Source organism: Merops nubicus, unplaced genomic scaffold (genome assembly GCF_000691845.1).
Source record: "Merops nubicus isolate BGI_N331 unplaced genomic scaffold, ASM69184v1 scaffold22, whole genome shotgun sequence".
Classification (NCBI taxonomy): Eukaryota; Metazoa; Chordata; class Aves; order Coraciiformes; family Meropidae; genus Merops; species Merops nubicus.
Window position 1 is genome coordinate 1 of NW_008593971.1, and position 23,643 is coordinate 23,643.

The 23,643-nt window shown below is 41.5% G+C and overlaps 1 protein-coding gene across 1 annotated transcript; it reads right to left on the minus strand.

The window, feature by feature from the left end:
* Nucleotides 1–1,608: 1,608 nt before the first annotated feature.
* Nucleotides 1,609–22,620, minus strand: DFNA5 (deafness, autosomal dominant 5). Its single transcript, XM_008935564.1, has 10 exons — nucleotides 22,576–22,620; nucleotides 21,913–22,143; nucleotides 20,567–20,759; nucleotides 12,114–12,285; nucleotides 11,012–11,132; nucleotides 6,624–6,812; nucleotides 4,543–4,670; nucleotides 4,246–4,432; nucleotides 2,668–2,741; nucleotides 1,609–1,851 (listed from the first exon to the last, which is right to left on the minus strand). Exons 2-10 carry the CDS (start codon nucleotides 22,121–22,123, stop codon nucleotides 1,609–1,611), a joined length of 1,518 nt encoding a protein of 505 aa, XP_008933812.1. The 5' UTR covers nucleotides 22,124–22,143; nucleotides 22,576–22,620.
* Between the last annotated feature and the right edge of the window lie 1,023 nt (nucleotides 22,621–23,643).

The window sequence follows — 23,643 nt, forward strand, 5'->3', positions numbered from 1 at the left end:
CCCCGCCGCTCTCCCCTTGGCTTCGTCAGCGACGGGCTGGCGCTGCGTGGATGCCCACACAGCCACCTGCCACCCCTGTGTGCCACCTTTCAAGGCCAAGGGCATGACTGGAATCTCCAAAAGAAGGTCAGTGGAAACCACATGCGTGAAGTCATATTGTTTTGACACAACATTTAATAGAGAGTTTTGATATTTTAGTTATAGAGGCAACTCGTGACTTTCCCATTTACATTTCCGCAGAGGCAAAAGAAGACTTCCCCACTTAGAAGCACCCACCACTCCCAGGAGTAGAGTAACACGCTTCCATCCTCCTCAATGACGCTCCCATACACACCAGTACAAGGTTCAGGCAATGCCATCAGCTTCATTTGACAGATGAGAGACAGAAAGGCCAAAAGCTCAGTGTGCAGGGCTATCCTGAACCCTCAGGGTACAGAAAGGTACCATCACCTCAGGAAAAGCTTAACTGGCATGAGCTTTGAAAGACCTCTTACACGAGCTGCCTAAGGCCATGTGGGAATAGAGCAGAAAAATGAACCCCAGACTCCCACCCACCAGCTAAGCTGCAGGGCCTGGTTACTGTTCCACTCCCCCCAGGTCCCCCCTCATTTGCCTGTCAGCCATCTCGCAACCTTCTCTGAAAGCACTGATATTCCACTGACCTGGAACATCATCTTCCCAAGCCCACATCATCTTCCCAAGCAGACCTCCACTGAATTTCTGTCCAATCCACACAATTACAAAAAATTATGATTAAAAAAAGGCAAAATAGTTCAAAGCACAAAGTGCTTTACTAACACTGCTGTTAGTCAAAGAAACAAGCAAAATATCTGCATCTAAAATGTCATATGGGTAAAATGATCCATTTTTATGAAATGCAGCTGGGATACTTAAGTGCACGCCCCAAAAGGCGTCACCGTACCTCAAAGAGAAAGTTCAGAATCCAATTTAAATTATTAAGATGAGTAAAAACTTACTAGACAACAGAAATGCTGCACGGAGGCATAAAAGCCCTAAGGTGAGCTTAGTTTCTGAAAAAAAGTTTTCCTGTTTCCTGCAGTGTGCAGTTCACATCTGTAAAGCCCAACTACACTTAATAACTGAAAACTTAACCAAGTACCTCCTTGAGAGCCCTCCATGGCACTCGCTCCAGAGCAAAGCCTTTCTGCACGTCAAGTCTTAAACAAGCAAAACAGATCTTGCACTGCAGAGAGCCCTGGGTTTCCCCAGCCTGCTGCTTTGCTTGCTTACCCAAAGCAGTCTGTACTTGGCAGTTTTCTTCCACGCAAATGAAAGCAAGCAATTGGGCTTCCTCTGCCCTGCAGATCCGACACGTTCAATTTCTGTTCCAGGCTTGTAATTCCTCCCCTTCACCCCTTATTGATGTATTCTCCACAGCAGAGAGCTCTTGGTGAGAGAGCAGAGCAGCAGCGCGCCTGCTGGCAGCCCAGTGCTCGGCCGGGCCTGTCGAGTCCACCCTGACCCCACAACCCCTGCCTGGGCTGTCCCAAGTACTGGACCAAGTGGTCCTACCACTACCTCAAACACACCAACACTACACTGCAGAGCTACAGAAGAAAGAACAAGGCTACAGCAGTACCTGGATGCTCAGCAGAGCTCCTCTGCATTCCCGCCTAGAGCATAAAATCCGTACAACGCAACGTAAAGAACAAGCGGGGAGAACCGAGGTGCTTTCATAGTTACAGCTTTCACAGAAGACTCTGTCATTTCCAAATTAATGCCTGATGAAGCAAACAGCCTTTGCACAACATCGAATCTTCCTCTGGCAGTGAGAGTGGCCACCAAAGGACTGCTCGGCACCACAGTGCCATCAGCTGAAGCGATGTTGGGCTGTATTTACAAGAGAGAGCAAAAGACAAAGAGGTTACAAAGGTTTTCCAAGCAGTGCTGCTCCTGCCATCACACAGCTCAGCTCCTTCTCCCAAAAGCACCTCAGAGCTTACAAGGCAGCAGCAAAAGGGCACAACTCCCTTTGCTATTTGCCTTGACATGTACGATGTACTCATCCAGAAGCAAAGCTCTGTGGCACTCTTTAAGGAGAAACGTCTCTCCTACAATGTCCTTTCCCCCAGTTCAAATTCTCCCACAGCAGATCACACTTAACTCTCACTCTTACTCGCAGCAAACAGGGACACTCCTCGTGCCCTGTACTTAAAGCTTTACTATGGTTTTTGTCACTGAGCTTGAAAAGCCTTATAAAAGCCCTGTCCCGTTCCTCTGGCAGTTTCGATGAGCGGCCTCACAGTCTGGGGACTCCAGGATTTGCCAAGGCCAAAGCACTGCCGCCACCGAAGGGAAATTTATCTTTCCCAAGGGCAGGTGGGTGCCGTTACTGAGACTTTAAAATGGGCTAGTGAGACTACCAGTAAATTAAGATTTGAGCTCAAGCTACAATTTCCGTTTGGTTCACATCCGATGACATCTCCCAAAGACAGAAACATTTTAGAAGCTGGGGATCCACCTGCAGTAAGTCACCTGCGTGGTTTGCCACTGCCAGACTCTGACCTGGCCAAGCAACGCCTGCAGCCACAGCTCACGCTGGAGCTTGACATCTTCTTTACGAGGAGAGAAGCACGGCCAGGCAGAGACCAGAGTCATCCCTGCTGCTGGGGCCCACACCCACACAGTCACCTTCTGATTACTCACCAGACAACACAGTGCTGGAACAACCTGAAGATCACAGCAGGCTCGCAGCAGGACAAGAGTGTAATCAGACAGCTCTGTGAAGGAAACATTAAAGAGGGGAAGATTGTTTCCAGTGAAAACTGCATGGGGCTGGCTGCTGGGAAGGGGACTCTCTTAACACCAAGCTCTGCTAGGGGGTTTCTCCCACTGAGCAAAGACAGACGAGCTGTATTTTTGAGGCCCATCTGCAGGAACAGTGCTTTTTGAAATGGATGCTGGAGGCCAAAGCAATTGAATGCTGAGGACAGTTCTCACAAGAGCTCTGCTGAACATTTGGAAGAGGCTGATCCAGCCCTTTCCTGCTGCTTCTCAGAGTCCAGAATAAAACGGGACAGGCAAAGGCCAGAAGCCCCACTCTGACTATCCCTGCCCCTGAAAAAAGACAGCTTGTAGGGAAGGGGGTTTCATCTCCATCATTCTCATCTCCTCCCCAGGTATCTCCTCAGAGCTTCATGCCGAGTCTGCAGGCTGGATGAATGACTTAAGGCTTGAATAAAACAATAAACTCTGCTCTCAAAATCTGTATGAGAGGCCGACTTCAGCAAAAACACAGTTTGAGAGGAATAGCTGAGGCTGCCTTGGGGCAGGGAGATGGACTAAATGAGCCATGTGGTGCCCTTCAACTCTGTAACTCAAGGCTGTAGTTCCTACTAGAAGCAACAGGCATAAAAGAGCTTTGGATTCTTGATCCAGCTACATTTACACCTGGACATCAGCAGTAGACACTATGGCTAACACCAGGTGATAACACCTCAATTAACTGTGCCCTGCTGTTCAGGGCATCTGACAAGCATCACCACATCAGCAGGTTTCTGTTTTCTATTTATTTTCTGACTCCACAAACGAGTTACGCTTTTCCACCTGGCAACTGTGTGTATGTGGATGCACACTGACATTTTGCTGCACATTGAACTAACACCACACTGGACCTCCCTTCGTTATCTTAATGGCAGGAAATTCTTCATACAGGAGAGAGGAGAAGTCAGGAAGGAGTCTGTCTTAGAATTTGTAGGCAGCTTTTAATTAACACTGTGGTGCCAACTAGATTGTGAGCATGGCATTTGTTTGACATTTATGCTTAATCTTCTTTTCCAGCAGCTGCAAAACAACTCTCCAATTGCAGGGTCTCCATGTGAAATTCATTTTTGCTAAATATAGTTTGCACCTCAGCAGTACATGCTGTTACACTGAAGACAACACCTAATTTGTAATTCTCAGCATTTAGGTGGGAAGAACTCTGCTATGCAATAAGAAGAGAATATAGTTTGGCAAACTGGAAATACACACAACATTCAGTAGAAAGTAGAGTGAGTAATCCTGGGGGAATGCGTACTTTACAAGCAAAATCTGTCAGCAATTTGGGGCTGAATTTAACTCACAGCCAGGAGTGCTAGGCATGGTATACAAAACCCATAAAAAGAAACACAACAAATGATGTTCACTCAGCTCACCAACTGCTCAAAAAGAGCCATAAACACTTTAACACAGAGGGCTCTAGAAGGAAGATAAAAAGGGCTCTTCTCTTCGCTCACAACATACCAGAGATCGCACTGATGAGGAGGTGAGCAGCTGAGAAGAGTTCTTCATCCTGAGGCTGACATTTCTCCAAGGACAGCTCACTCTGTAAACTGCACCCTAAGAGCTGCAAGAAGTCAACAATGTCTCCTTGTTGTGCACATCTTAACTCCTTCAGATCCGGCTTGTCTCCTGCGCAGATATCGTCTAACTGGAAGCAAAAGAATACATAAAACTTCGTGAAAAGAGTTCAAGCAAAGAGAATGCTAGCCCTATCCTCAAATTACTTTTAGGAAGCAAGCAAAAGTTTCTCCATCTTACCACGTCCTCCAGGGCAGTTACCATTTCTTCATGGAGCAGGAGTTCACAAAGGGTTTTATATAATGCTCTTTGCTTCTCTTCCGGCAGCTTCACAAAGGGCTGGAACTGAGTCTTCAGCCGTGACAGATCTCTCCCAAGAAAGCAGTAAAAAGTTAAACTAGACATTTCCACCCTAATGCCAGTCACAACAGTTAACATTTTCACTACACCTTTCATAAGCCCATTTATCACCACGTTTTGACATCCTGATTTCCATAAGGACAGGTTGTGATGCACAGCTGGAACACATCTGATTATACCTCCCTAATGAGCCAGTGAAGCTTCAGTGAAAATTCTAAGCAAGAAGAACAGCTACCAAGAAGTCACTGTTTTAAATGGTAACTGAACTAACCATGTATTAAGTTTCTCACTTGAAAGTTCATCTCCAGGGAATGTTAATTTATAAGGCAGAATGAAGGGTTCTGCTCATAACCTTACTTCTTAATCTGTAGATTGAAAGGAATTACAAAGTCAATGGTGTAAGTCCACGCAGAATTAAAAGTCCTATTGCAATGCTAAATTGTTATTGTCCTTGTATTTCATCAGGTGCAGCAAAGAGTTACACCCCTTCATCCCTGACCTAAAAAGACTTACTACAAAAATCAGTACAAAAATCTCTCCTTGACTGAAATCCTGAATCCCTTACATTATATACCACAGAAGCACAACTGCACGTCTTCCTCCACAGTTCAACCACAGCACGAAATCAAAATGTTTTACAAAGGTGCTACATTGCTAATAATAATAATAAAAAAAAGTTTCCACGTCAATAATGCCAACTGGAAGGTTGGAATGTGTTTTTACACATTCCAAAAACATGGACATACAAGTGTTCTTAACTCTGTTTAAAAGAAATTTCCCTTCATGTCACTCCAGTCAAGAAACATGCTCTCTTTAAAGACGCCTTTCATATCTAAAAATTACTTCTCTGGAAAACAAACAAACAAGAAAAGCCCAGCAGATATTTTTTGTACCTGACACAACTGCCTGCCTGTTTACACAAATAACAGTAGAGGAAATTTACTTTAAATTGCTTTAGTAAAAACATTTAAACATTTTTAAATTATTTTTTTTTTCCCAAAAAAGTTAGTTTAGGTTAATTAACTAAAAGAAACCTCTAAGCCTTTTAAGCAAGAAAGGCACAAAAGTATGTCAAGGTAAAACAAAACCCTGAGCAGCAGCACACCACTCTTTGACAAATAAGTGGCCTTTATATACACGTGGAGACACAGTGATTCCTTTCAAATAAGTCTACACTGGAGACTGGCAGAACTGACTTCAGGACAACAAATACCTGTTTGGGTCATAGCCATGAATGAAAGGTGAAACTCAAGAGATAACACAAGTGATGTTTATTGTTAGAACCAGCTGTAAGAACTCTAACAAGAATGGATGAGAAGTAAAACGTGTTCCGAGGCCTTGATTTGTTTTCCCTTTTTTCATTCCTCTGGTCACAATCCTGCCCCTTTCTTCCACATCTCTACAGCAAACAAGTTGTACCTGGCCCACTATACCAATTTGCAAACTTCCATTTAAATCACATTTTAATTGTCAGCCTTAGCTGATACTAAATACAGGCTTTCTATAAAGCTTCTAGGAAAATAGTGAGGCTAAGTGAAGGCAGGGAGATGTCTTTGTAATTTTTGAGACTTAAAATAACCTTTAACTGAGAAGTTTTACTGAAAGTATTTTCCAAATCATGAAAAAAATATTTTCAGTGATCCCTTCTGAATGAAAGCATAAATTATCATTAATCTAATAGACCTCATCTAGAACGTAATGGAAGTGGCATAAAAACCTGATTTTGTAAGATAATATTTATGACAAAGGGATTCAGGACATTCCCAGGCAACAGTCCACTACATAAACCTATTTCAGAAGTAAATGTTTCTGTTCTTCCAGTGCATTCCCCCAAGAGTTCCTGATAAGTGTTACTAAAACTTACTAATGTAATTTTTACATACTATTGTACCAGATTATTTCCTCTTATCATGTTGCTTAACTCACTGTAATGTAATCATGTAAAACATTCCTAGTATTACCTTGTTTCAATACACTTAAAGAAGCATCACCAGGAATGAGGTTTTTAGCCCCAGAGTACATCTCATTATCAACAGCATCTGGCTGATAGAGAAATGCAGCATCTTTGAATAGTGCTGATTGGAGATAAACTGAGCCTTCTGTGCTTTCTTTTTCAAAACCTCCTTGCTGTTCATCAAGCAGACAGAATTCTGTAATTAGAAATCAAATTTTTAAATTAATTAATGAACTACACAAACAATTACTGAATGAGATGCTAGCTTATATTATCTAGTGTTCTTGCATGTGATTTCTCCATGTTCCAGCTCTTCTACTGACATTCATGGAAAAAATATCAATATTTGCTCTCTGTGTGAATTACTGCGTGTCACGGCAGCCCTGATGTTTGGTACAGTGTGCACTGACAAAGGTCCTGTGGTGCAGCTACCACCTACAAAATGTGACACCAGCTCCTGTGAACTGAAGTAATACAGACAGCAAACAATACAAAAACTTCTCACTGACACTGTAAACCTGAATGCCACATACAAGAGCTGCAGGTATGAATTCTTCATGTTTTATATCCAGACGTGCCCTGTAATGAGGGCTACAGGATCCACTCAGGATGGAGTCACAAGAAGGCACTTTCTGAGACTCCTAAGAACTCTGAGAGTCCCTCACAGAGCTTCTTCTGGTCATGGCACTAATAGACTCCTCTTTCTCAGCCAAGCCATAGAGTCCACCCTCAAGTTCTCCAGATGAGTGGAAAATAGGAGGCTTTTCAGAGTCTCTAAAGGACTTCCGTCAGGCACATTCACTAACAGAATCACTCTGCAATACACTGTTTCCTTCCTTTTCATGGAGGAAGTGACACATCCTGGCTGGATTACCCTTTCTGCCTCACCTTCATGATGAGCACTGGCCTACCTCATCCAAACAGGACTGCTGACTTCCTGGCACCCCAGTGCCCCCAATTTGTTGAATGTAAAGGACTCCTGGCAGCCACAAAGGGAGCCTTTGTAAGAGTTATGCTGAGAAATCTGGAATATCAAGTTCTGCGCTCCCGTGCCCCATATGGTCTGAAGATACAGAATATAATCAAAGCCCTATGCATATTCTGATCATCTTTTATTGGCTCAAATGCAAGATTTGAAACTATACCCCTGGTACTCCACAGCAGGTCTGAGGAAAGCACAGCCAGGCTAGTGAGGAAAACTCAATTTTAAAAGCAATACCTGACAGCAAAGGGGAAAAAAAACCCAAACCACTAATCAAGCACAGTGGTCACATGTACCGGGCAGAAAACCTAAATATAACCTTCCTGCAGTTGTAATAGTCTGTCTCACCAAATTAAGGACATTCAAAGCAGATGAGAAAGCATGAAGAGCACTCCATCAGCAAAAAGCTCTTTCAAAGGAAGAGCAGACAAAGAAATCTCTGCCAGAGAGAAAGACAGACGGCAGAGACCTTTACACAGCTCTGCACAGAGGAGAGTGAGCTGCAGCGCAGCAGAGAGCGATTAACACAAATTAAGGAACTTCCCAAAGCAGTAAGGCTCTGGAGAGCAGCTAAGGCACCAGCAGGGCAACATGCCTGGGGTACTTTCATTGATGGTAACAAGGCTTTCACACGAACCCTGAAGGAGGAAGATGCTCTAATAAACTACCTGCCCTCCTATGGCAGAATGGGGCTGATAAGGGAAATCAACACACAGCATCATGTGAAAAGTTTCAAGAGAACAGACCCTGCTGTTAAATCTTGTAATAGGGCTCAATTCAGAGGAGAACACAGGACTCTAGAAAGTATTCATAGGACTTAATTATTTTTGTATCTCATTAATTGTATCATACTCACTTAAACAAGAAAGAATGGAAAACAAGTGAATGGAAGAATACACACAATACTGTGATTTTTTCTCTGTTCAATTCTAGTCCATCCATTGATGACAAAACTCCAATAGTGCAGTTAGATCTTGCTAGTTGTTCAGAAACACTAACAAAACCAGAAGAAAACCTAAGATGATCAATTAAAACAATCAAAGGCAAAGAGGAGTCTCTGCATGGAGAAGCTGAAAGATTAGGACTGTTTACTTTACAGACATTTAAGTGGAAGAAAGTCACACATTTATATCAATGAACAGAACAAAGCAAATCAGACAGGTGCTACTATACCTCCCATTTTATAAAGCAAGAACAAGAGGACTTGCAGTGAAACTTTAGGGACACAACTGCAAAGCCTTTAACAGGAATAGCTTTCACATGCAGTGGAAAATTAGCCTGTAGAAATTAAACAGAATGATTACAGGAAAACATGATAAAGGGATCAGAAAAGGATTAGACCTTTTTTCTTTCTTTTTTTAAAATTGTCCAATCATGTTCAGTCACATTACCCAGAACATCTTAAAGAAAGTTTATAAACCACCCTTCCTTACAGAGTAACCATTCAGAAGTTGAAGGTTAGGCTCTACCATACTTATTCTTGCTGGCAAATCCCCAATTTTGTTGTAAGCTCCTCCACTTTACCTTCTCAATGACAGCCAGGCAAGGTAAGATAGTACAAATTAAAAAAAAAAAAAAAAAAAAAAAAAAAAAAAAAAAAAAAAAAAGAAGTAAGACATAAGCTGTTTGAGATAAAACATGAAACAAGCATTGCTGGTTTTGAAGCTTAAAAGACCTAACATTAAAGATGGAAAAAAAAAAAAGGTGAAAAAAGAAGCAGAGAAATAGAGACCATTAACAAACGTCTGTATTATCAGCTAGCAGGACATATGAATTTCCATCTAGAAATCACGTACAAAGGCTATCTCAGCTGCACACCTATCTAGTCAGCCTTAATTGCACATGATTACTCTGAATTACAGTTCTGTTCTGACCATGAAGTCAATGTCCCCTACTATATCTCTGTGTTCAGTCTATGTCAGAGCAATTCCACATTTCAAAAATTTTTTTACAGGTTACATGGCATTTAGTTATATTCCTGAATCTACAGACTCCCTTAATATCAAAAATCAGTTAAAGGAGAATGATGGGGAGTATCTTCTGCATTTCTCTTCTAAATAAAGTGCACCCTGGATTCAAACCTCAACTGCACTTCAATTATTTCTTCAATGTATCTCCTATTTCTCTCTACATCAGTCCTTTTCAACTTCCAGCTCTCCACAGCCCATCTGCTTTCCTTACTTCTTGCATAACATCCCCTGAAACCTCCTTTAGGTCAGGGAGTTTAACTGAGGATAGACAAGAAAGAAAAACCCAAGTGATTCTGCAGAGCAGTGTTACTACTCCCTCCAAAGCCAACTTCAACATTCTTTTTTAATTTGACAGCTGAAAGTATTTAATCTGAAATAAGTAAAGCATGACCAGAAAACATGACATTTCTGCAACCATTCTGAGAACAATCTATACATTAAAGTGTAAAATAGACAAGTTTAAATTCCTGTCTTATACTTTATGAATAATTCTTTTCTTAGCATGACTGTTGCCTATATATTCCTCGTTGGCTGTTGATTTATATTCAGCTTACTCTCCCTGCCAACAGGTGAAGGCGACAGCACAGGCTGACAGCCAGCTAGGTAGAGCTAAAATTGCAGAAAAAGACCCAGACAACAAATGTGAGAGATCAGCAGTGTGTCCTTGCAGCTATTTAAGTTTGCTGCATACTGAGAAGAGTTTACCTAGCTGATCAATGAAAGTGATTTTTCAAACTGGAGAGACTGCACTCAGAGGGCAGTATCCAGTTCTGGACTCCCCAGTAAAAGATGGGCATTCACATACTGGTGCAATCTAGCAAACAGCCACAACGATCATTGGGGGCTGGAGAACACTGGATATGAGAAGAAGCTGAGAGACCGGGTTTGTCCAGCCTGCAGAAAACATTGCTAAGGGAGAACCTTATTGTTATCTGTAACCACCCAGTGGAAGCATGAAAAGAAGACAGAGCCAGACTCTTCTGAATTATGATAAGGCAAAAAGGCAAGAGACACAAATTAAAGACAGGGAAATTTGCATTGATATTAAGGGAAAAAAAAACGTTCACCCTGATGGTGGTCAAACAGGAGAACAAGCTGCCCAGAGGGGTGATAGAATCTCTGTCACTGGAGATAATAAAAACTTCAATAGAGAAAGACATGAGCAATATAACCTAACTTTGAACTTAGATCAAACTTCAAAATTTGGCCCTGTCCTGAGCTGGGGCTTGAGCTAGGTGACCTCCTGACACTACCGGAAACCTGAGTTATCCTGAGTTTATTATTTACTCAAGCAAGTGAAAAAACATTACTAAATCAAAAAAGTAGCATTTCACAGCACAACATCATTACCTTTGTGTACAGGGAAATGCAAAAACCATTGCCCAACAGACAGCTCTGCCCACAGTTAAACTGTGTGCCACAGAAAATGAACCTTTTACTTACCAAACTGGCCACTGTGCTTTATAAACAGTTCAATTACACCGTAGGCAATAGTGGTTGCAGGAGGAATTTCAAGGATCACACTAGAATCTTTCACCATACTTCCATTTTCACTCACTGAAACCTAGAGGACAGATTTATTCACTATTTAATTGATTCAGCTGTTGTGTAGCTTAAACACAGAATATATTAATTAATAAAGCAAGAATGTTCTTTATGCTCCATGATGTCTAACTAAAGCATGTTACATCTGGTATCTGTGAAAGGCCTAAATGAGCAGCATGGTAGAAACACAATGCCAGGAGCAGCAACTCAAACTCTTAGCTACCCTGTCCTAGCACAAAGCTGAGCTCCAGGTACAGCTTTGGCCACACGTGGAACATGGTGTCACCAGGAAATGGGCACCCTCCTCAGTATCCTGCCCTGCCCTCTTCTACCCTGGCAACCTTTTGTCCAGCTGGAGCCTGGTACCAGGAAGGTGGCACTTGCACGGGGCTGGGGGGGGGGTGTTGAACTGCAACTCCCAGATTTCTGCTACTGGAGACAGCCTGTACGCCAAAGCCAAAGTGATTCATCTGCAGCTTTACAACAACTTAGAGTGAATGAGTGTGTGTTTTGACTTTGGTAATGCCTTCTCAATTCATAGGCAATTTTTCAGATATGCTCATAATGCAGTTAATCTCTACTCTCGTGATTGAAAACAAACAGCTTCTCAGTAGACACTGCAAATATTTCTGATGAATGATTTCTTGGCTTTTCAAATAAATTTACTTCAGTACTGCTTTGTGCTCTTCAGCTTGCACCAAATTGTTATGTTTGGTTTATGTTGTGCTGTAGGCAGGAATCTGTATACAGAGAAACTGAATCACAGCTTGACACTACTGACAGAGGCCATGTTCCAGGCTCACACTGAAAGACGGCTTCTTTGGCCAGTGAGGCAATAAAAAAGAACATTTTACCTTTCTGAAGTTTTGCAACTAAGCAGTGCACTGAGTTCAACATATTAAGAAATTATGAAAAATACTCTTAAATCTACTTGGAGAAATCATAATAGATAATGAATCTGCAAATGTTCTATTCCTTGCAGATTTTTAGTAACTCTTACCTTTACTACTTTTGTAGTACATCTCACCACACCGCTGATTTTTTCTTCCGTCTGGATATGTTCAGACAGTGTACACTTCCGAGTAGTTATTATCTTTTCTCTCAATATGCACAGCACTTCACGTTTTCTCTCTATTACTTGTTGCAGTAAACTACTGTTTAAATTTATTGTTCTGCAAAAGAAAAGACCCCATTAACAACATAAATACTAGACTTGAGAAAAAAACATTTTCTAAATTGCTTGAAGAAGCTTTTATTGGAAAAATAACAATGGCTTCTCTATGAGCAGTCTCCTCAAAATTATGTACTCTTTTGTTATTTAGTAGCAGTAAATATCTGTAATCCACAGTAAGTCCCAACACATGGACTGAATTCTTGATTCCTTACTCTGAGCAAATGATGGCAGTTGTCTGGCTACTTTCTAATGCAAAAAAAAAAAAAAAAAGCAAGGGAGAACTCTAACCAAATTTAAGCTTTCAGTGTAACATGACAACAATCAGCCAGGCTTGTGGACACTGGACTGAATCCTCTGCTGCTGTGAACTCACACTGACAAGTTAATGGCCATGGCAGGGGATGCCAGCAAACCGTCCTCCTCAGTCTCAAGTTACTACAAACAGAGTCAGTAAGTCAGTGGCTCACATCCTGCAGTCTTTACTCAGAACAATTATTTCAAACAGAGAAGTCACCAGGGAGAACAGACAGAAGACCTGTGCTCATGGTCCATATTATGACCTCCCTAGTGCAGCCTAGCACACTACTGCGCATACGATGCAAGGGCACACATAATAAAAATACCTGTCGTACCATTCGTCTCCCCTCCTTCTCACAGTTCACTGTCCCCCCTTTCCAGCCACCTGGCCAAACTCAGTCTCATTTATCTCCTTGTCACCATTCAGTCCTGTCTCCCCTGTCTTTGTACATCCTTCTACCCACTGCAGGTGCCATCAAGTGTTTCTCAACAGAAGGGGACATGGGGCTCCTTCGTGCCCATGTGCTGATGTCCAGCCTCACCCTGGACTAGGACAGCCTGAGGCACCACTAGGAATGCTGGTTTGGCCTCTGAAGGCAAAGGAGTGCCCCTGACAGACTGCTGCCAAATTCTGAGTCACCAGAATTTCTCCTTTAGGGATGAACAGCACACTAAGAGTGACACCTCAATGACAGCTATGGATCTGCTCCAGTGTTCACTTAAACTCTGAACTGGCTGAGTGGGTTCAGCACTAACCAAGTACTTCAAAGGGCTGCATGGGAATACACAGAAAAGATTTCATGAATTTGAGGACTGGAGAAGATTACTGAAAAACAAAAACAAAACATTTGCTATAAACTCCTGTGTTATTCACCAGTTTAACTTCACAATTAACAGTTAGTGACGGACTTTCAGAGTCAAAAGAAAAACTAACCATGTGAGGGACCTCAAACCTCAAGCCCATGCCTCCCGCTTAACAAGTCATCCCTACTCTATAACATAATTCAGTATGCATTTCAACGCTGCTGGAGACATTCCTAAAGTTAGGTTCTTCTTAGAATGAGCAGAAGAAAAAAAGTGAACTCCCAGAAACAAATTTAGAGGATTATCTTCTAACAGAAGATGACAAAACTCACTACTTTCTCTTCTGGGGTGTTAACAATCTTCCTGTTAACAGTTAAAGCAACTTAACTGTATTAATTGGTTAAAATGTGTCAATTTTATTATATGTCTGCAAAATACTCTTTGGAGGTCCTCATATGAGATGTTGTATTTTCTGTGAAAAGATAACTCTAGCAAGACAGTTCTAAGATTAAAAGATTTCTATCCCTGGCTCAAGTTATTCAGTCTTTTCTCCTCCCTTTTACTGTAAATGGTTATTCATGGTGCTAAATGGCAATTCCCCAAAAATATGACAGAAAAACATGTCTGAATCCTCTTCATTTAAATCAAGATATCTCTACTTTTAATTAAAAAGATTTAGATTTATTAGATTCTGGAGTTTTGGATTTATGTAGTCTGTGTAAGTCTGAAGTCAGCTTGGTTCTTTATTAAATTAAAAATATCCTGAGGCAATTTTTGATCTTTGCAGAGTTACATGCTTATATGAAAGTTCAATCAGTTGGAATGAACTGTCTGAAAACCTTAAAGTTGATTGTTTAAACAAGGGGAAGAAAATACCTCTGAAGCAATGCAGCAGAGACTAGGAAAGCACCCCCAAACATTCCTGAAATTATTAATATAACTTTCTTTCTGTTGGTGCAAAGCCATGCTCTATGCTTAGAACGCAAAGAATCTTTGGATTAGCAAAAATGGAAGAAATGTCATGCAGCCACAGACACCACTGCTCTTAGAAGTGTCTGCCAAACCAGAGCTACTAGTTATCACCGTAGCAGGCCACCAGGACTATTGCATACTTCAGAATAATTATCCATGATTCTAAAGAGGTGCACTAGGCATCTTGAAAATATAAATTAATGCACTAAAATCTTGCAATTTTAGCATCTGACTGAAGAAGCCACAGGGGAAGAGATACAATGAAGAAGCTCAAAAGCAATTTGTTGTTTGCTTTTATATGATGCATTTTTTGCCTGCTTTAAAGGATGACAAACTCACCAAATATGCCCAGAATTTAGAGCAAAAGAAACAAAACAAAGGTAGACAAGTACTGATTAAATAGAGATTTGCTATTTTTGAATGAGCATTAATGTACAAAGCATACAGAATAATAATTAATTCTATACCCATGAATGACCAAAATAATTCAAGAGACTTTTTCTCCTATTTATTCTGCCCAAGGTGGGCCTGGCTCAGACCCCTTCACACTCCTGGCTTTGAGGTTCAGATGCAGAACTAAGAGCAGAGTGGCAGAGCATTAGGGCCAGAAGATGCAAGTAAACATGCCAAGAGCCACAGTGAAGAAATTCTGGAGGCAGCAGTGGATGAGCTGGCACAGCACTGGAGGCCACAGAGTGACATGAACACCACAGGAGCACAGAGCTACCTGCTTTGGTCCCTGATGCAGCAGCACTCCTCCTCAGAGGTAACCTGGGGTCCTCTGCGTGGGGTGGCAGAGACAGGGCCACTGCCTCAGCCCCAGGGCTCAGGTGACTTCAGTAGGGTGTGTCCAACTGTCGAGTGGGCACAAATGCTCTCCTCTTCCCACCAGATTTAGTGACTATCAGGTTCAGAGCTTTGGAACACATACCCACAGCTGCACATACCTTCTCTTTTAGGACAGCACAGTTGAATTGCTCTCCTCTAAACTTCTGGCACTGAACTTTTTATCATAAACCCCCTTAGACTCTTGGGCTGCGTGTGGGCACATCACAACTTATTACTGGGGCACAGCCTGTGAAAGGCAAAACATTCTGCTGTTCTCAGCAACTCAGAAAGGAGACAACATGAGGTAAGCAAATACCCAGCTTATCTAAATTATCATTGAAAATAGTCATCAAGAGCAAAATGCAACAGGGTTAAAGTTTGACGATCAGAGCAGGGCTTAAAGTATTGTAGGCCAGTGGTCACTGAATCTGTGAGTGTGTTTTTGCAGGAGCTGAACTCATTCGCTAGTGTAACACCATCAAGAATACATCCAAGTAACAAGAGATGGCCAAGTTAAATCCCTGACAACACATGCATGCAGGCACATGAACTGAACTGCATTTCTTTATTTTACAGGTCATGTTTCAGAGCTTCTTTTTCTCTATTCTGTAACCACCACTCTTAGAATCTGTTGTACAGAAGCCCTCACTGATCTTGTGTGACCGGTGCTACACCACCATACTCCTCCTCACCTTAGGAAGCTGAGCTGAAGTACTCAAAAGCAACACTATATAAAGTACAATGAGATGTTAGCTTGCTAAGTCCCATTATCAACACGCAGAGTATGAGTCTGTAAAAATTAAGATAATTTAAATGATAAGGATTATGGGGTATTTGTTTGCTTGTTTCTTCTGCTTAAATAATCTTTCTGAGGTCAATGACTTACCATGCTGGAAGCTCTATAGGTCAAACACGAGCAGAAAAGAATTTGAGTTTTGGTCTCGCTCTCTCCACATGTAATTGGATTAAACACTCCCACACTCCTATAATGCAACGGCTTCCTCCACTTTTACGCAATCTTTTTTCTGCTTGCATGAGGAAAGCAGTGGAGAATAGAGAGGCACAAAGGCAATTTGCTGCAGACTGGAAGCAGAAAAGATGGGAGAAAGGCAGAAACCAATGGAAAGCAAGAGAAAGCAGACAACAATGGAGCATGCTTTCAAGTCACAGCAGAGGGCAGGAGACTGAAGGTCTTTCCTCCTCTGAACAGATTGTCCACAAAGGAAGGGGGCTAGGACCACTGTTTCCATCAAACCCTGTCTAGTCTTCGGAGAAACCCACCCCATAGATCCTCAGAGCGAGGTGTTTGGCAATTTACTACTAATACCAAAAAGAATGGTTACTGCTGTGAGTACTCTCCATCCTTACACTCAAGTCAGCACTGCTGGCTGCCGGCACAAATTTTTACGAGTTCAAACTACCCACAAACGATAAAAACTTTTCAGTCCTTCAACGGGCAATGTCACCTCAACACAGTTCCTCTCCCAGCTGTAGAGACATGGGCCTGCTCTCAGAGCCTCACCCAAACGCAACTTCTTCCATAACATCCACATGACTGACTTCAAAAACTGCCTCACTGTTCAGCCGTAACTCCTCAGCCTGTACATTCTTCTCCCCTTCATTTATAATGTGCAACAGCCTGATGTCTTCCATACAAACGCTGCCTGACGCGCAGTGAGAGACTTCACCCAGCTTTGTTCCATCTCTAGATCAGCACCATGGAGTAAAACCCACCAGTCCTTGCTCTGACACTTCCCACCAAGCACAGACACATATTCTTTTTGTTAATCCATTTCAAATATAACCTCCCTGACCTGCTTCTTAGAGTCATACCAGAACACAGTATCTACCACAGTCACCTTATTGATAGCACTTCACAATTCTCCCAGTGGAATAACCTGACAATTACTTCATGGAGCATCATCCCCAAGACTACCAGTGACTTTTCAGAGTGCAAGTGACAGACAGTTCCTCCATTTTCTGTTCTGCATCGCCCTTATTTTTTAAATCACAGAAACACACAATTGGGTTTTTTTCAATCTCGTCTCATAACACCCTGTGACTCCACATCACCCATGCAGCACCTTTGGTAGAAAAAATGAATGGTTTTCTCGTCGTATGCAGAAATGGTCGAGTTTTAATGACTAAGTAGCAAAATGGGCTGAATTCATGCTGTATCCAGATTAGGAATAGGCACCTATTTTTGTGTGGACAAGAGTTGAAGCAGTGAAAAGTGCACATTAAAGTGTATGCATTAAAGTGCATGCACCAGTGTAAAAACATCTTTCAATCATGCCAGAGTATACTACTAGTAGCATTTACCCTGTTTTTCTAGTATGCTAATCGTAGAGTTAGGAATCATTCATATGAAATGATGGAAGTGTGGCAGGCAGACTTTCCTGCAGCTGACGTGAACTGACTGACTGCTGCCACTTGCTCCTATTTCTTTCCCTCTGCTGTCACCACTTCTCAGAACTTCTATTTCAACCACCAAACAGAACTTAGTGAAATGGCAAAAACAAACAAGCAAATTTGTTAATCCATGAGAACTACAGAGAACTAACATACTCATAATCCTTTCCACTGGGGCAGAGAATACAGAATGGTTGAGGTTGGAAGGTCAGCTGGTCCAACCCTCAGGGGCCTCCTAGAGCAGGCCACCTAGGATCATGTCTCCAAGCAGGGAGACTCCACAACCTCTCTAGGCAACCTGTGCCAGTGCTCAGTCACCCTCACAGGTGTGAAAAAGTGTTCCCTGATGTTCAGACTGAGCCTCCTGTGTTTCTGTTTGTGCCCACTGCCTCCTGTTCTGCCACTAGGCACCACTGAAAGAGAGTCTGGCTACATCCTCTTTGCTTCCATCCTTTCGGTATTTATAGACATTAATAAGATACCCCCTGAACCCTCTCCAGGATAAGCAGTCCCATCTCTCTCAGTCTTCCCTCAAATATGAGCTGCTCCAGTCTAGTTATGTCCATCTCCCTTGCACTGGGTGCCCAGCACCGCAGCCAGCAATCCAGGTGTGGGCTCACCAGTGCTGAGCAGAGGGGAATGATGCTTTCCCTCACCCTGCTGGCAATGCCCCTCCTCACGCAACCCAGAATACCACTGGCTTCTTTGCAGCAAGGGCACGTTGCTGGCTCACGTCCAGCTTGGAGTTCAGCAGCACCCCAAGTCCTTTTCTGCAAAGCTGCTCTCCAGTCAGCTCACAGCATGTGCTGGTACCTGGAGTTGTTCCATGTGCACAACGTTGAACTTCCCTTTGTTGAACTGCATAAAGCTCTGACCAGACCAGCTTGCTGAGGTCCCTCTGGATGGCAGCGTGACCCTCTGGGTCTATTAGCCACTACTCCCAGTTTTGTGTCAACAGTAAACTGGCTAAGGGTACACGCATCAATCCCATCACCCAGGTGACTAATGAAGACAAGACTGGACACAGTACTGTCCCCTGAGATGATACACTACAAGTCACTGGCTTCCAACTAGACTTTGTACCACTCACCAATACCCTCTGGGCCCAGCCATTCAGCCAGTTTTCAATGCACCTCACCATCTGCTCATTCAGACCATACTTCATCAGTTTCTCTATCGAGGAACTTATGGCAGACAGTACTGAAAGCCTTAAAAGACAAGATGGAATATACTCTTAAATCTACAGCAATCTCATGGATGTAAAGGCACAGGACCCTGACCTGAGATCAGTGTGTTATAGTACTCTATGAATGGGCAAGCACAACGTAATAGGAAAACCAAGAATAATGTAAAGTAAGATATGCCATGTTTATATACCTAAAAGTACCATTTAAATTTCATTTTATACTGCACGTTGTGTCAGTAAGTGTGGTTTGCATTTACAATGTCATTGCTTCTGCAAATCAGGAACGACCTCATCCTGCATCCTTCAGCTGTCACCTCCTTTCAGAAAAGCAGAGAGCCAATGCAGCATCTGGAATCTAATTAAAAGATCAGTAGGATTCTCCTTCAGAAAGTTCACATAAGAAGTCACAGGAAACCGATTTGCTGCCACTCAGCACTTCCAGCTTGCTGAACCCTGACTCACATGACTTGGTTTAGAAGGCATAACAGCTTTGACTTTTTTTTTTTTTTTCAGAGTTTTCTGCTATTTACCTGCAACTTTGACTTAAACAGCCTAACACAAGAACATTTTAAAATGCCAGTTAATTAGGCTATATATGTAGAAATAATACATGAAACAATAATTGATCAAAGTACAAGCGACATATGTCATCAGAAAAGAAAACTTAGCTGACTCTCATCTCATAAGGACTGAAGAGTTAACATCCTCTTAGTTACCATAATGTTTTCCATCCAAAAATTACCAACTTGTAGGCACCAGCACTCCTGAATTCCACACAATGCTCCATGAACAAGATGAAATCTAGAAGCCTGGACACAATCCATCATAAATCACTGAATATTTACGAATGAGTATCTGAAATTTCATTTGTAAGGCATTGCCACAATTTCCAGTGAGCCTCAGCGTTATCCTCACCATTTGCTGTGACCTGGCAGAAGCCAGACTGACTGGCTATCAATTATACACTTGGCATCATAAGCTTGAATGGGCTACTGATTAGTTCTAGAACACCAGCGTATTGAAAGCAAATTTACACTGCTTCTTTACCCTCCTCTCCCACGAGTCAGTACCTGCAATACAGAGCAGAGCCCTGACTACTGGTTAGCTGGTTGCCAATCAGGCTGTGGTCCACGACCTACTGAAATTGGTTTATTTAGTCTTGCAGAGTAGGACAGGAAGTGTTGCATATCTTGTAAAACTAGTTCCCCTCAGCTATTACAGCGTACAACAGTGAGAAACAGATCTATAAACTATATTTTGTTCAACTAGTAGAACATGCATTGACCACACTTGCTCATCTTTTCTATTCCTTCAACTTCAAATAATCCAATTTTCTAGCACACTCATACACATAAAAAAATCACAAAGCCTGCTCGCAAGAACATCATTAGTTCTGAATTCAGTTTGCACACCATTTGCCCTAATAACAGAGAGAATCTAATCCATTTTTTTCCAGATTATTACCTCAGTACAGTCCCCCAAAGAAGGGAGGATATGGCTCTTACTCTACATGGTAATTCATGCAAATACATAGGATGAAATTACAGAGACAAGTTTTTAAAACAAAAGGGAAAGGTTTGACCATCAAGCTTTCAAACTTTGGAAAGTTTCATTTTTGCATATGTGAGTTAGCACCTGAAAATGAGAGCTTATAATAAAAATGATTCAATAATACTGTGGTAACACTACAGAAAGATTTGTACCTGTGATCACAGCCTGCCCAAATCTTTACAGCCCATTAGTCCTTTCTGGCCATTATAATGCCCATACTAAAAACATACCTGTCCTTGGCATCTTTCATAAGCTGCTGCAAGTCAATCTCCTGCTTCCTCAGGTTACCAAATGAGGACCAGTTTTCCACATAGCTCTTCCCTCCAGCTCCCAGGCTGATCTTTCCAAATGAAGTTTCAATACTTCCTTTAACAAAATCTTCAAACTTCCCCACATATTTCACAAAGTCAGACTCCACAATTACTAGGAAAGCAACAAAAGTAATTTCTACCTGCAAATAGAAGTGCTGAAAAGGTCCTGAAGTGATTGGAAAAACAGAAACTTACAGAATATACGGTAAGTTAGTGAAGGTAAGGAACTGTATCGAGCAGGTAAATCATCAAATTTACAGTTCTGCAACTCTTACTTCTGCTTCCTCCATATTCTCATCATCTTTGCTCCACTAGCTTCTGTATTTTGCCATTTTAGGAAAGTGTAAGGTGATAGAAATGCTGAGCTCAGCTCTCTGGAAGACTTAGCACTGATAGAGGAAACATTTCAGCTACAAAGAAAAATTACAGAGCAGACCTGTTTGTACAATAGGGTTAACATTTTTGCCATTATCTTGACATACTGTGTTATAGGGCTGTCCCAGAGCTCACTGAAAACCCATGGAAGCATCTAACTGTCTTAAAACAACTCAGAATATTATACATCTGTAAACTAAAGAAGTAACTCAGAATCAGCTAACCTTCCAAGCCAGCTACAATTAACATCTAAACTTAGGGACTGATCTATTTTCCTGTATGGAATTGTGACATGCCCAGAAATATGGGATTCCAGATCATTAATCCTAACACCTGGTTAGGACAGCTTCAACTGGATGAAGAAAGAAACACAAGGGTCAACCATTTTTAACAGTCTGTGCAAGAAGAAAGGAAGCAGAGGTAAAACTCGCTTGGCCTTGCCTGTACAAGCATCCCCTGGGTCACTGTCACCAACAAGACACTATTTATGCAGCAATTTTGGACCTGGAGCACAGTATAGTTCCACACTACTATCACACACACTGAAATCCCACCCCAACAACCTAGGGGAGCTCCTGTGGCTGCAGACAGCACTGTTATAAAAGAGTTGGACAGAATGGCTTGATAACCTTCAGCACTGAATTTCAGCAGACTATCTAGGCAAAATGTTTTTTTTTAAAAAAACCCAAACATTTATTATTACTGATTTTAGTTAAATGAATAGTCAAGTGAGAAAAGATCCAGTCATCTCATTTCTACAGCTGGAGAACACTTCAAAGCATTCCTCTGAAAGAAGCCCTCTAGTCACACGATTAAGAATAATAATAAAAAAGATTAAGCTTTGCATTCTTTTTATCTGCAGTAATAGTGCCGCCCAAGTATGGCTTTACCTGGTTTTATTGGTTTGTCTTCAGTAAGTACATCACTCAGGGTGACTGTCAAGAAATGATACTTCGGCTTCTGCCAGCACCAGAATTTCTTCCTCTTTGTAACTAAGCTCAGAAGCTGCAGCTTGTCTGAAGCATTCAGCTGGGAGACAGGGATCAAGTCACCTCCACTGTCAGTTTCTCTCACAAAATTCTTTGTTGCTTTTGCAAACATCTTCAGGAACCAGTTAAAGCCTGAAAGAATATATCTGTTTTTCAGCTACAACTGGAAAGTATAAATATTTACATTGTCACTTTAAGAAGTTCTTCATAGTATTGGTATTAATGCAGAAACAGGTAACGTTCTCACCCCATATCTCCACTCTGAGCTGGGAATCATGACATTTCAAATCACTTATCCCAAAGTAAAAAGGTTTTCACAGTAACAGATGAAGGAATTTTAATTAAAATGATAAATAAGCAACAGTGAATGAGCAAAGAACGATGCCCTGCAAACACCATACACAAGGCTTAAGCATTACAATAGTAACACATGGAATTCATGCAGGTAACAAAAAAAGAAAATGTGTGAGAAAATAAATATTCCAATCTACAGCTGAAAAGTTCCTTCGAGGAACACTCACAGGTAATTAATCTGTTAACGAGGAAAAGACATATACAGCTTACCTGAAATTCTAAGAAAAAGCACCTACTAGTGAGCACCTGAGGCGAATGCTGGTGCAGTGGCAGGGGATTTTTGACCACCGGCAGAATCTTTCTTCTATTACCTAGCATAAAGTTATCTTACTCCATATAAGACAACTGGTATTATTCAAAGAAATTATCTTGATCTTTTTAGTAGTAAACACATATAGGGATGATGACTATTTTATAAAAAGCAACAAGTATTTGTGCTGGCATCTTTGTGACTAAGTTTTTTTTTTCTGAACCACACCCCTGGAAAGTCCCAATTATTTTGGTTTTTCTTTCTTACCCTTTTTGCTGTCAATGTTTTCCAATTTTCTATTTTCTACTAGCATAACTACAGAGAAATTTGACATAAGTTATTTGAACTGTTAATTGTATGTAGCGGAGTAGCAGATACATTACCTCATTCTAGCTTTTAAATGTCTTAAATTAGAAAATATTGGCATTTCTTATTGTGTAAGAATTATTCTTATATGTTTTCTTCACCCCACGCAATGCATTTGTTGTTACAAGGAACGTGTCAAGTAAGGGAAAATGGCTAAACTCACAGGAGAAATTGTAAAAATGACCACCCAGAAGCGCTAAACATACAATTCAAATAAATTAAATTTTGATCCTTTAAAAAAAAAAATATTTTTTAGTTTTTCAACTCTGGTGTTATTTGATCTACTGATATTTCTAGAATTAAATAATTTTTTTAAGTTGGCAACATCCCTTTGAATCCCCCATCTGATGCTGACTGGAAAGTTCAACTAAAATTGTAAGATGTCTTCACTGGTATCCACACGTTCATGATTAATTACCTGTCTTGCTCTGCAGAGATGTTAGATTTGTCATTTACAAATACAGGCCAGAACAGGTTAGAACAGACTTCAAACAAAAACTAATACTGCAGTGGGTACACAGGATTATTGAGAGAAAATGGAAAATTGAATAAAGATATTAGTGGTTGGATCACAGGCTCCATCCTCTAGGATCAGCTGGAGGACAGGGGAAACTTCTGCAAGTGGGAACTTACCTTTCCCTTAGCTTTTCCCAAATTCTGTT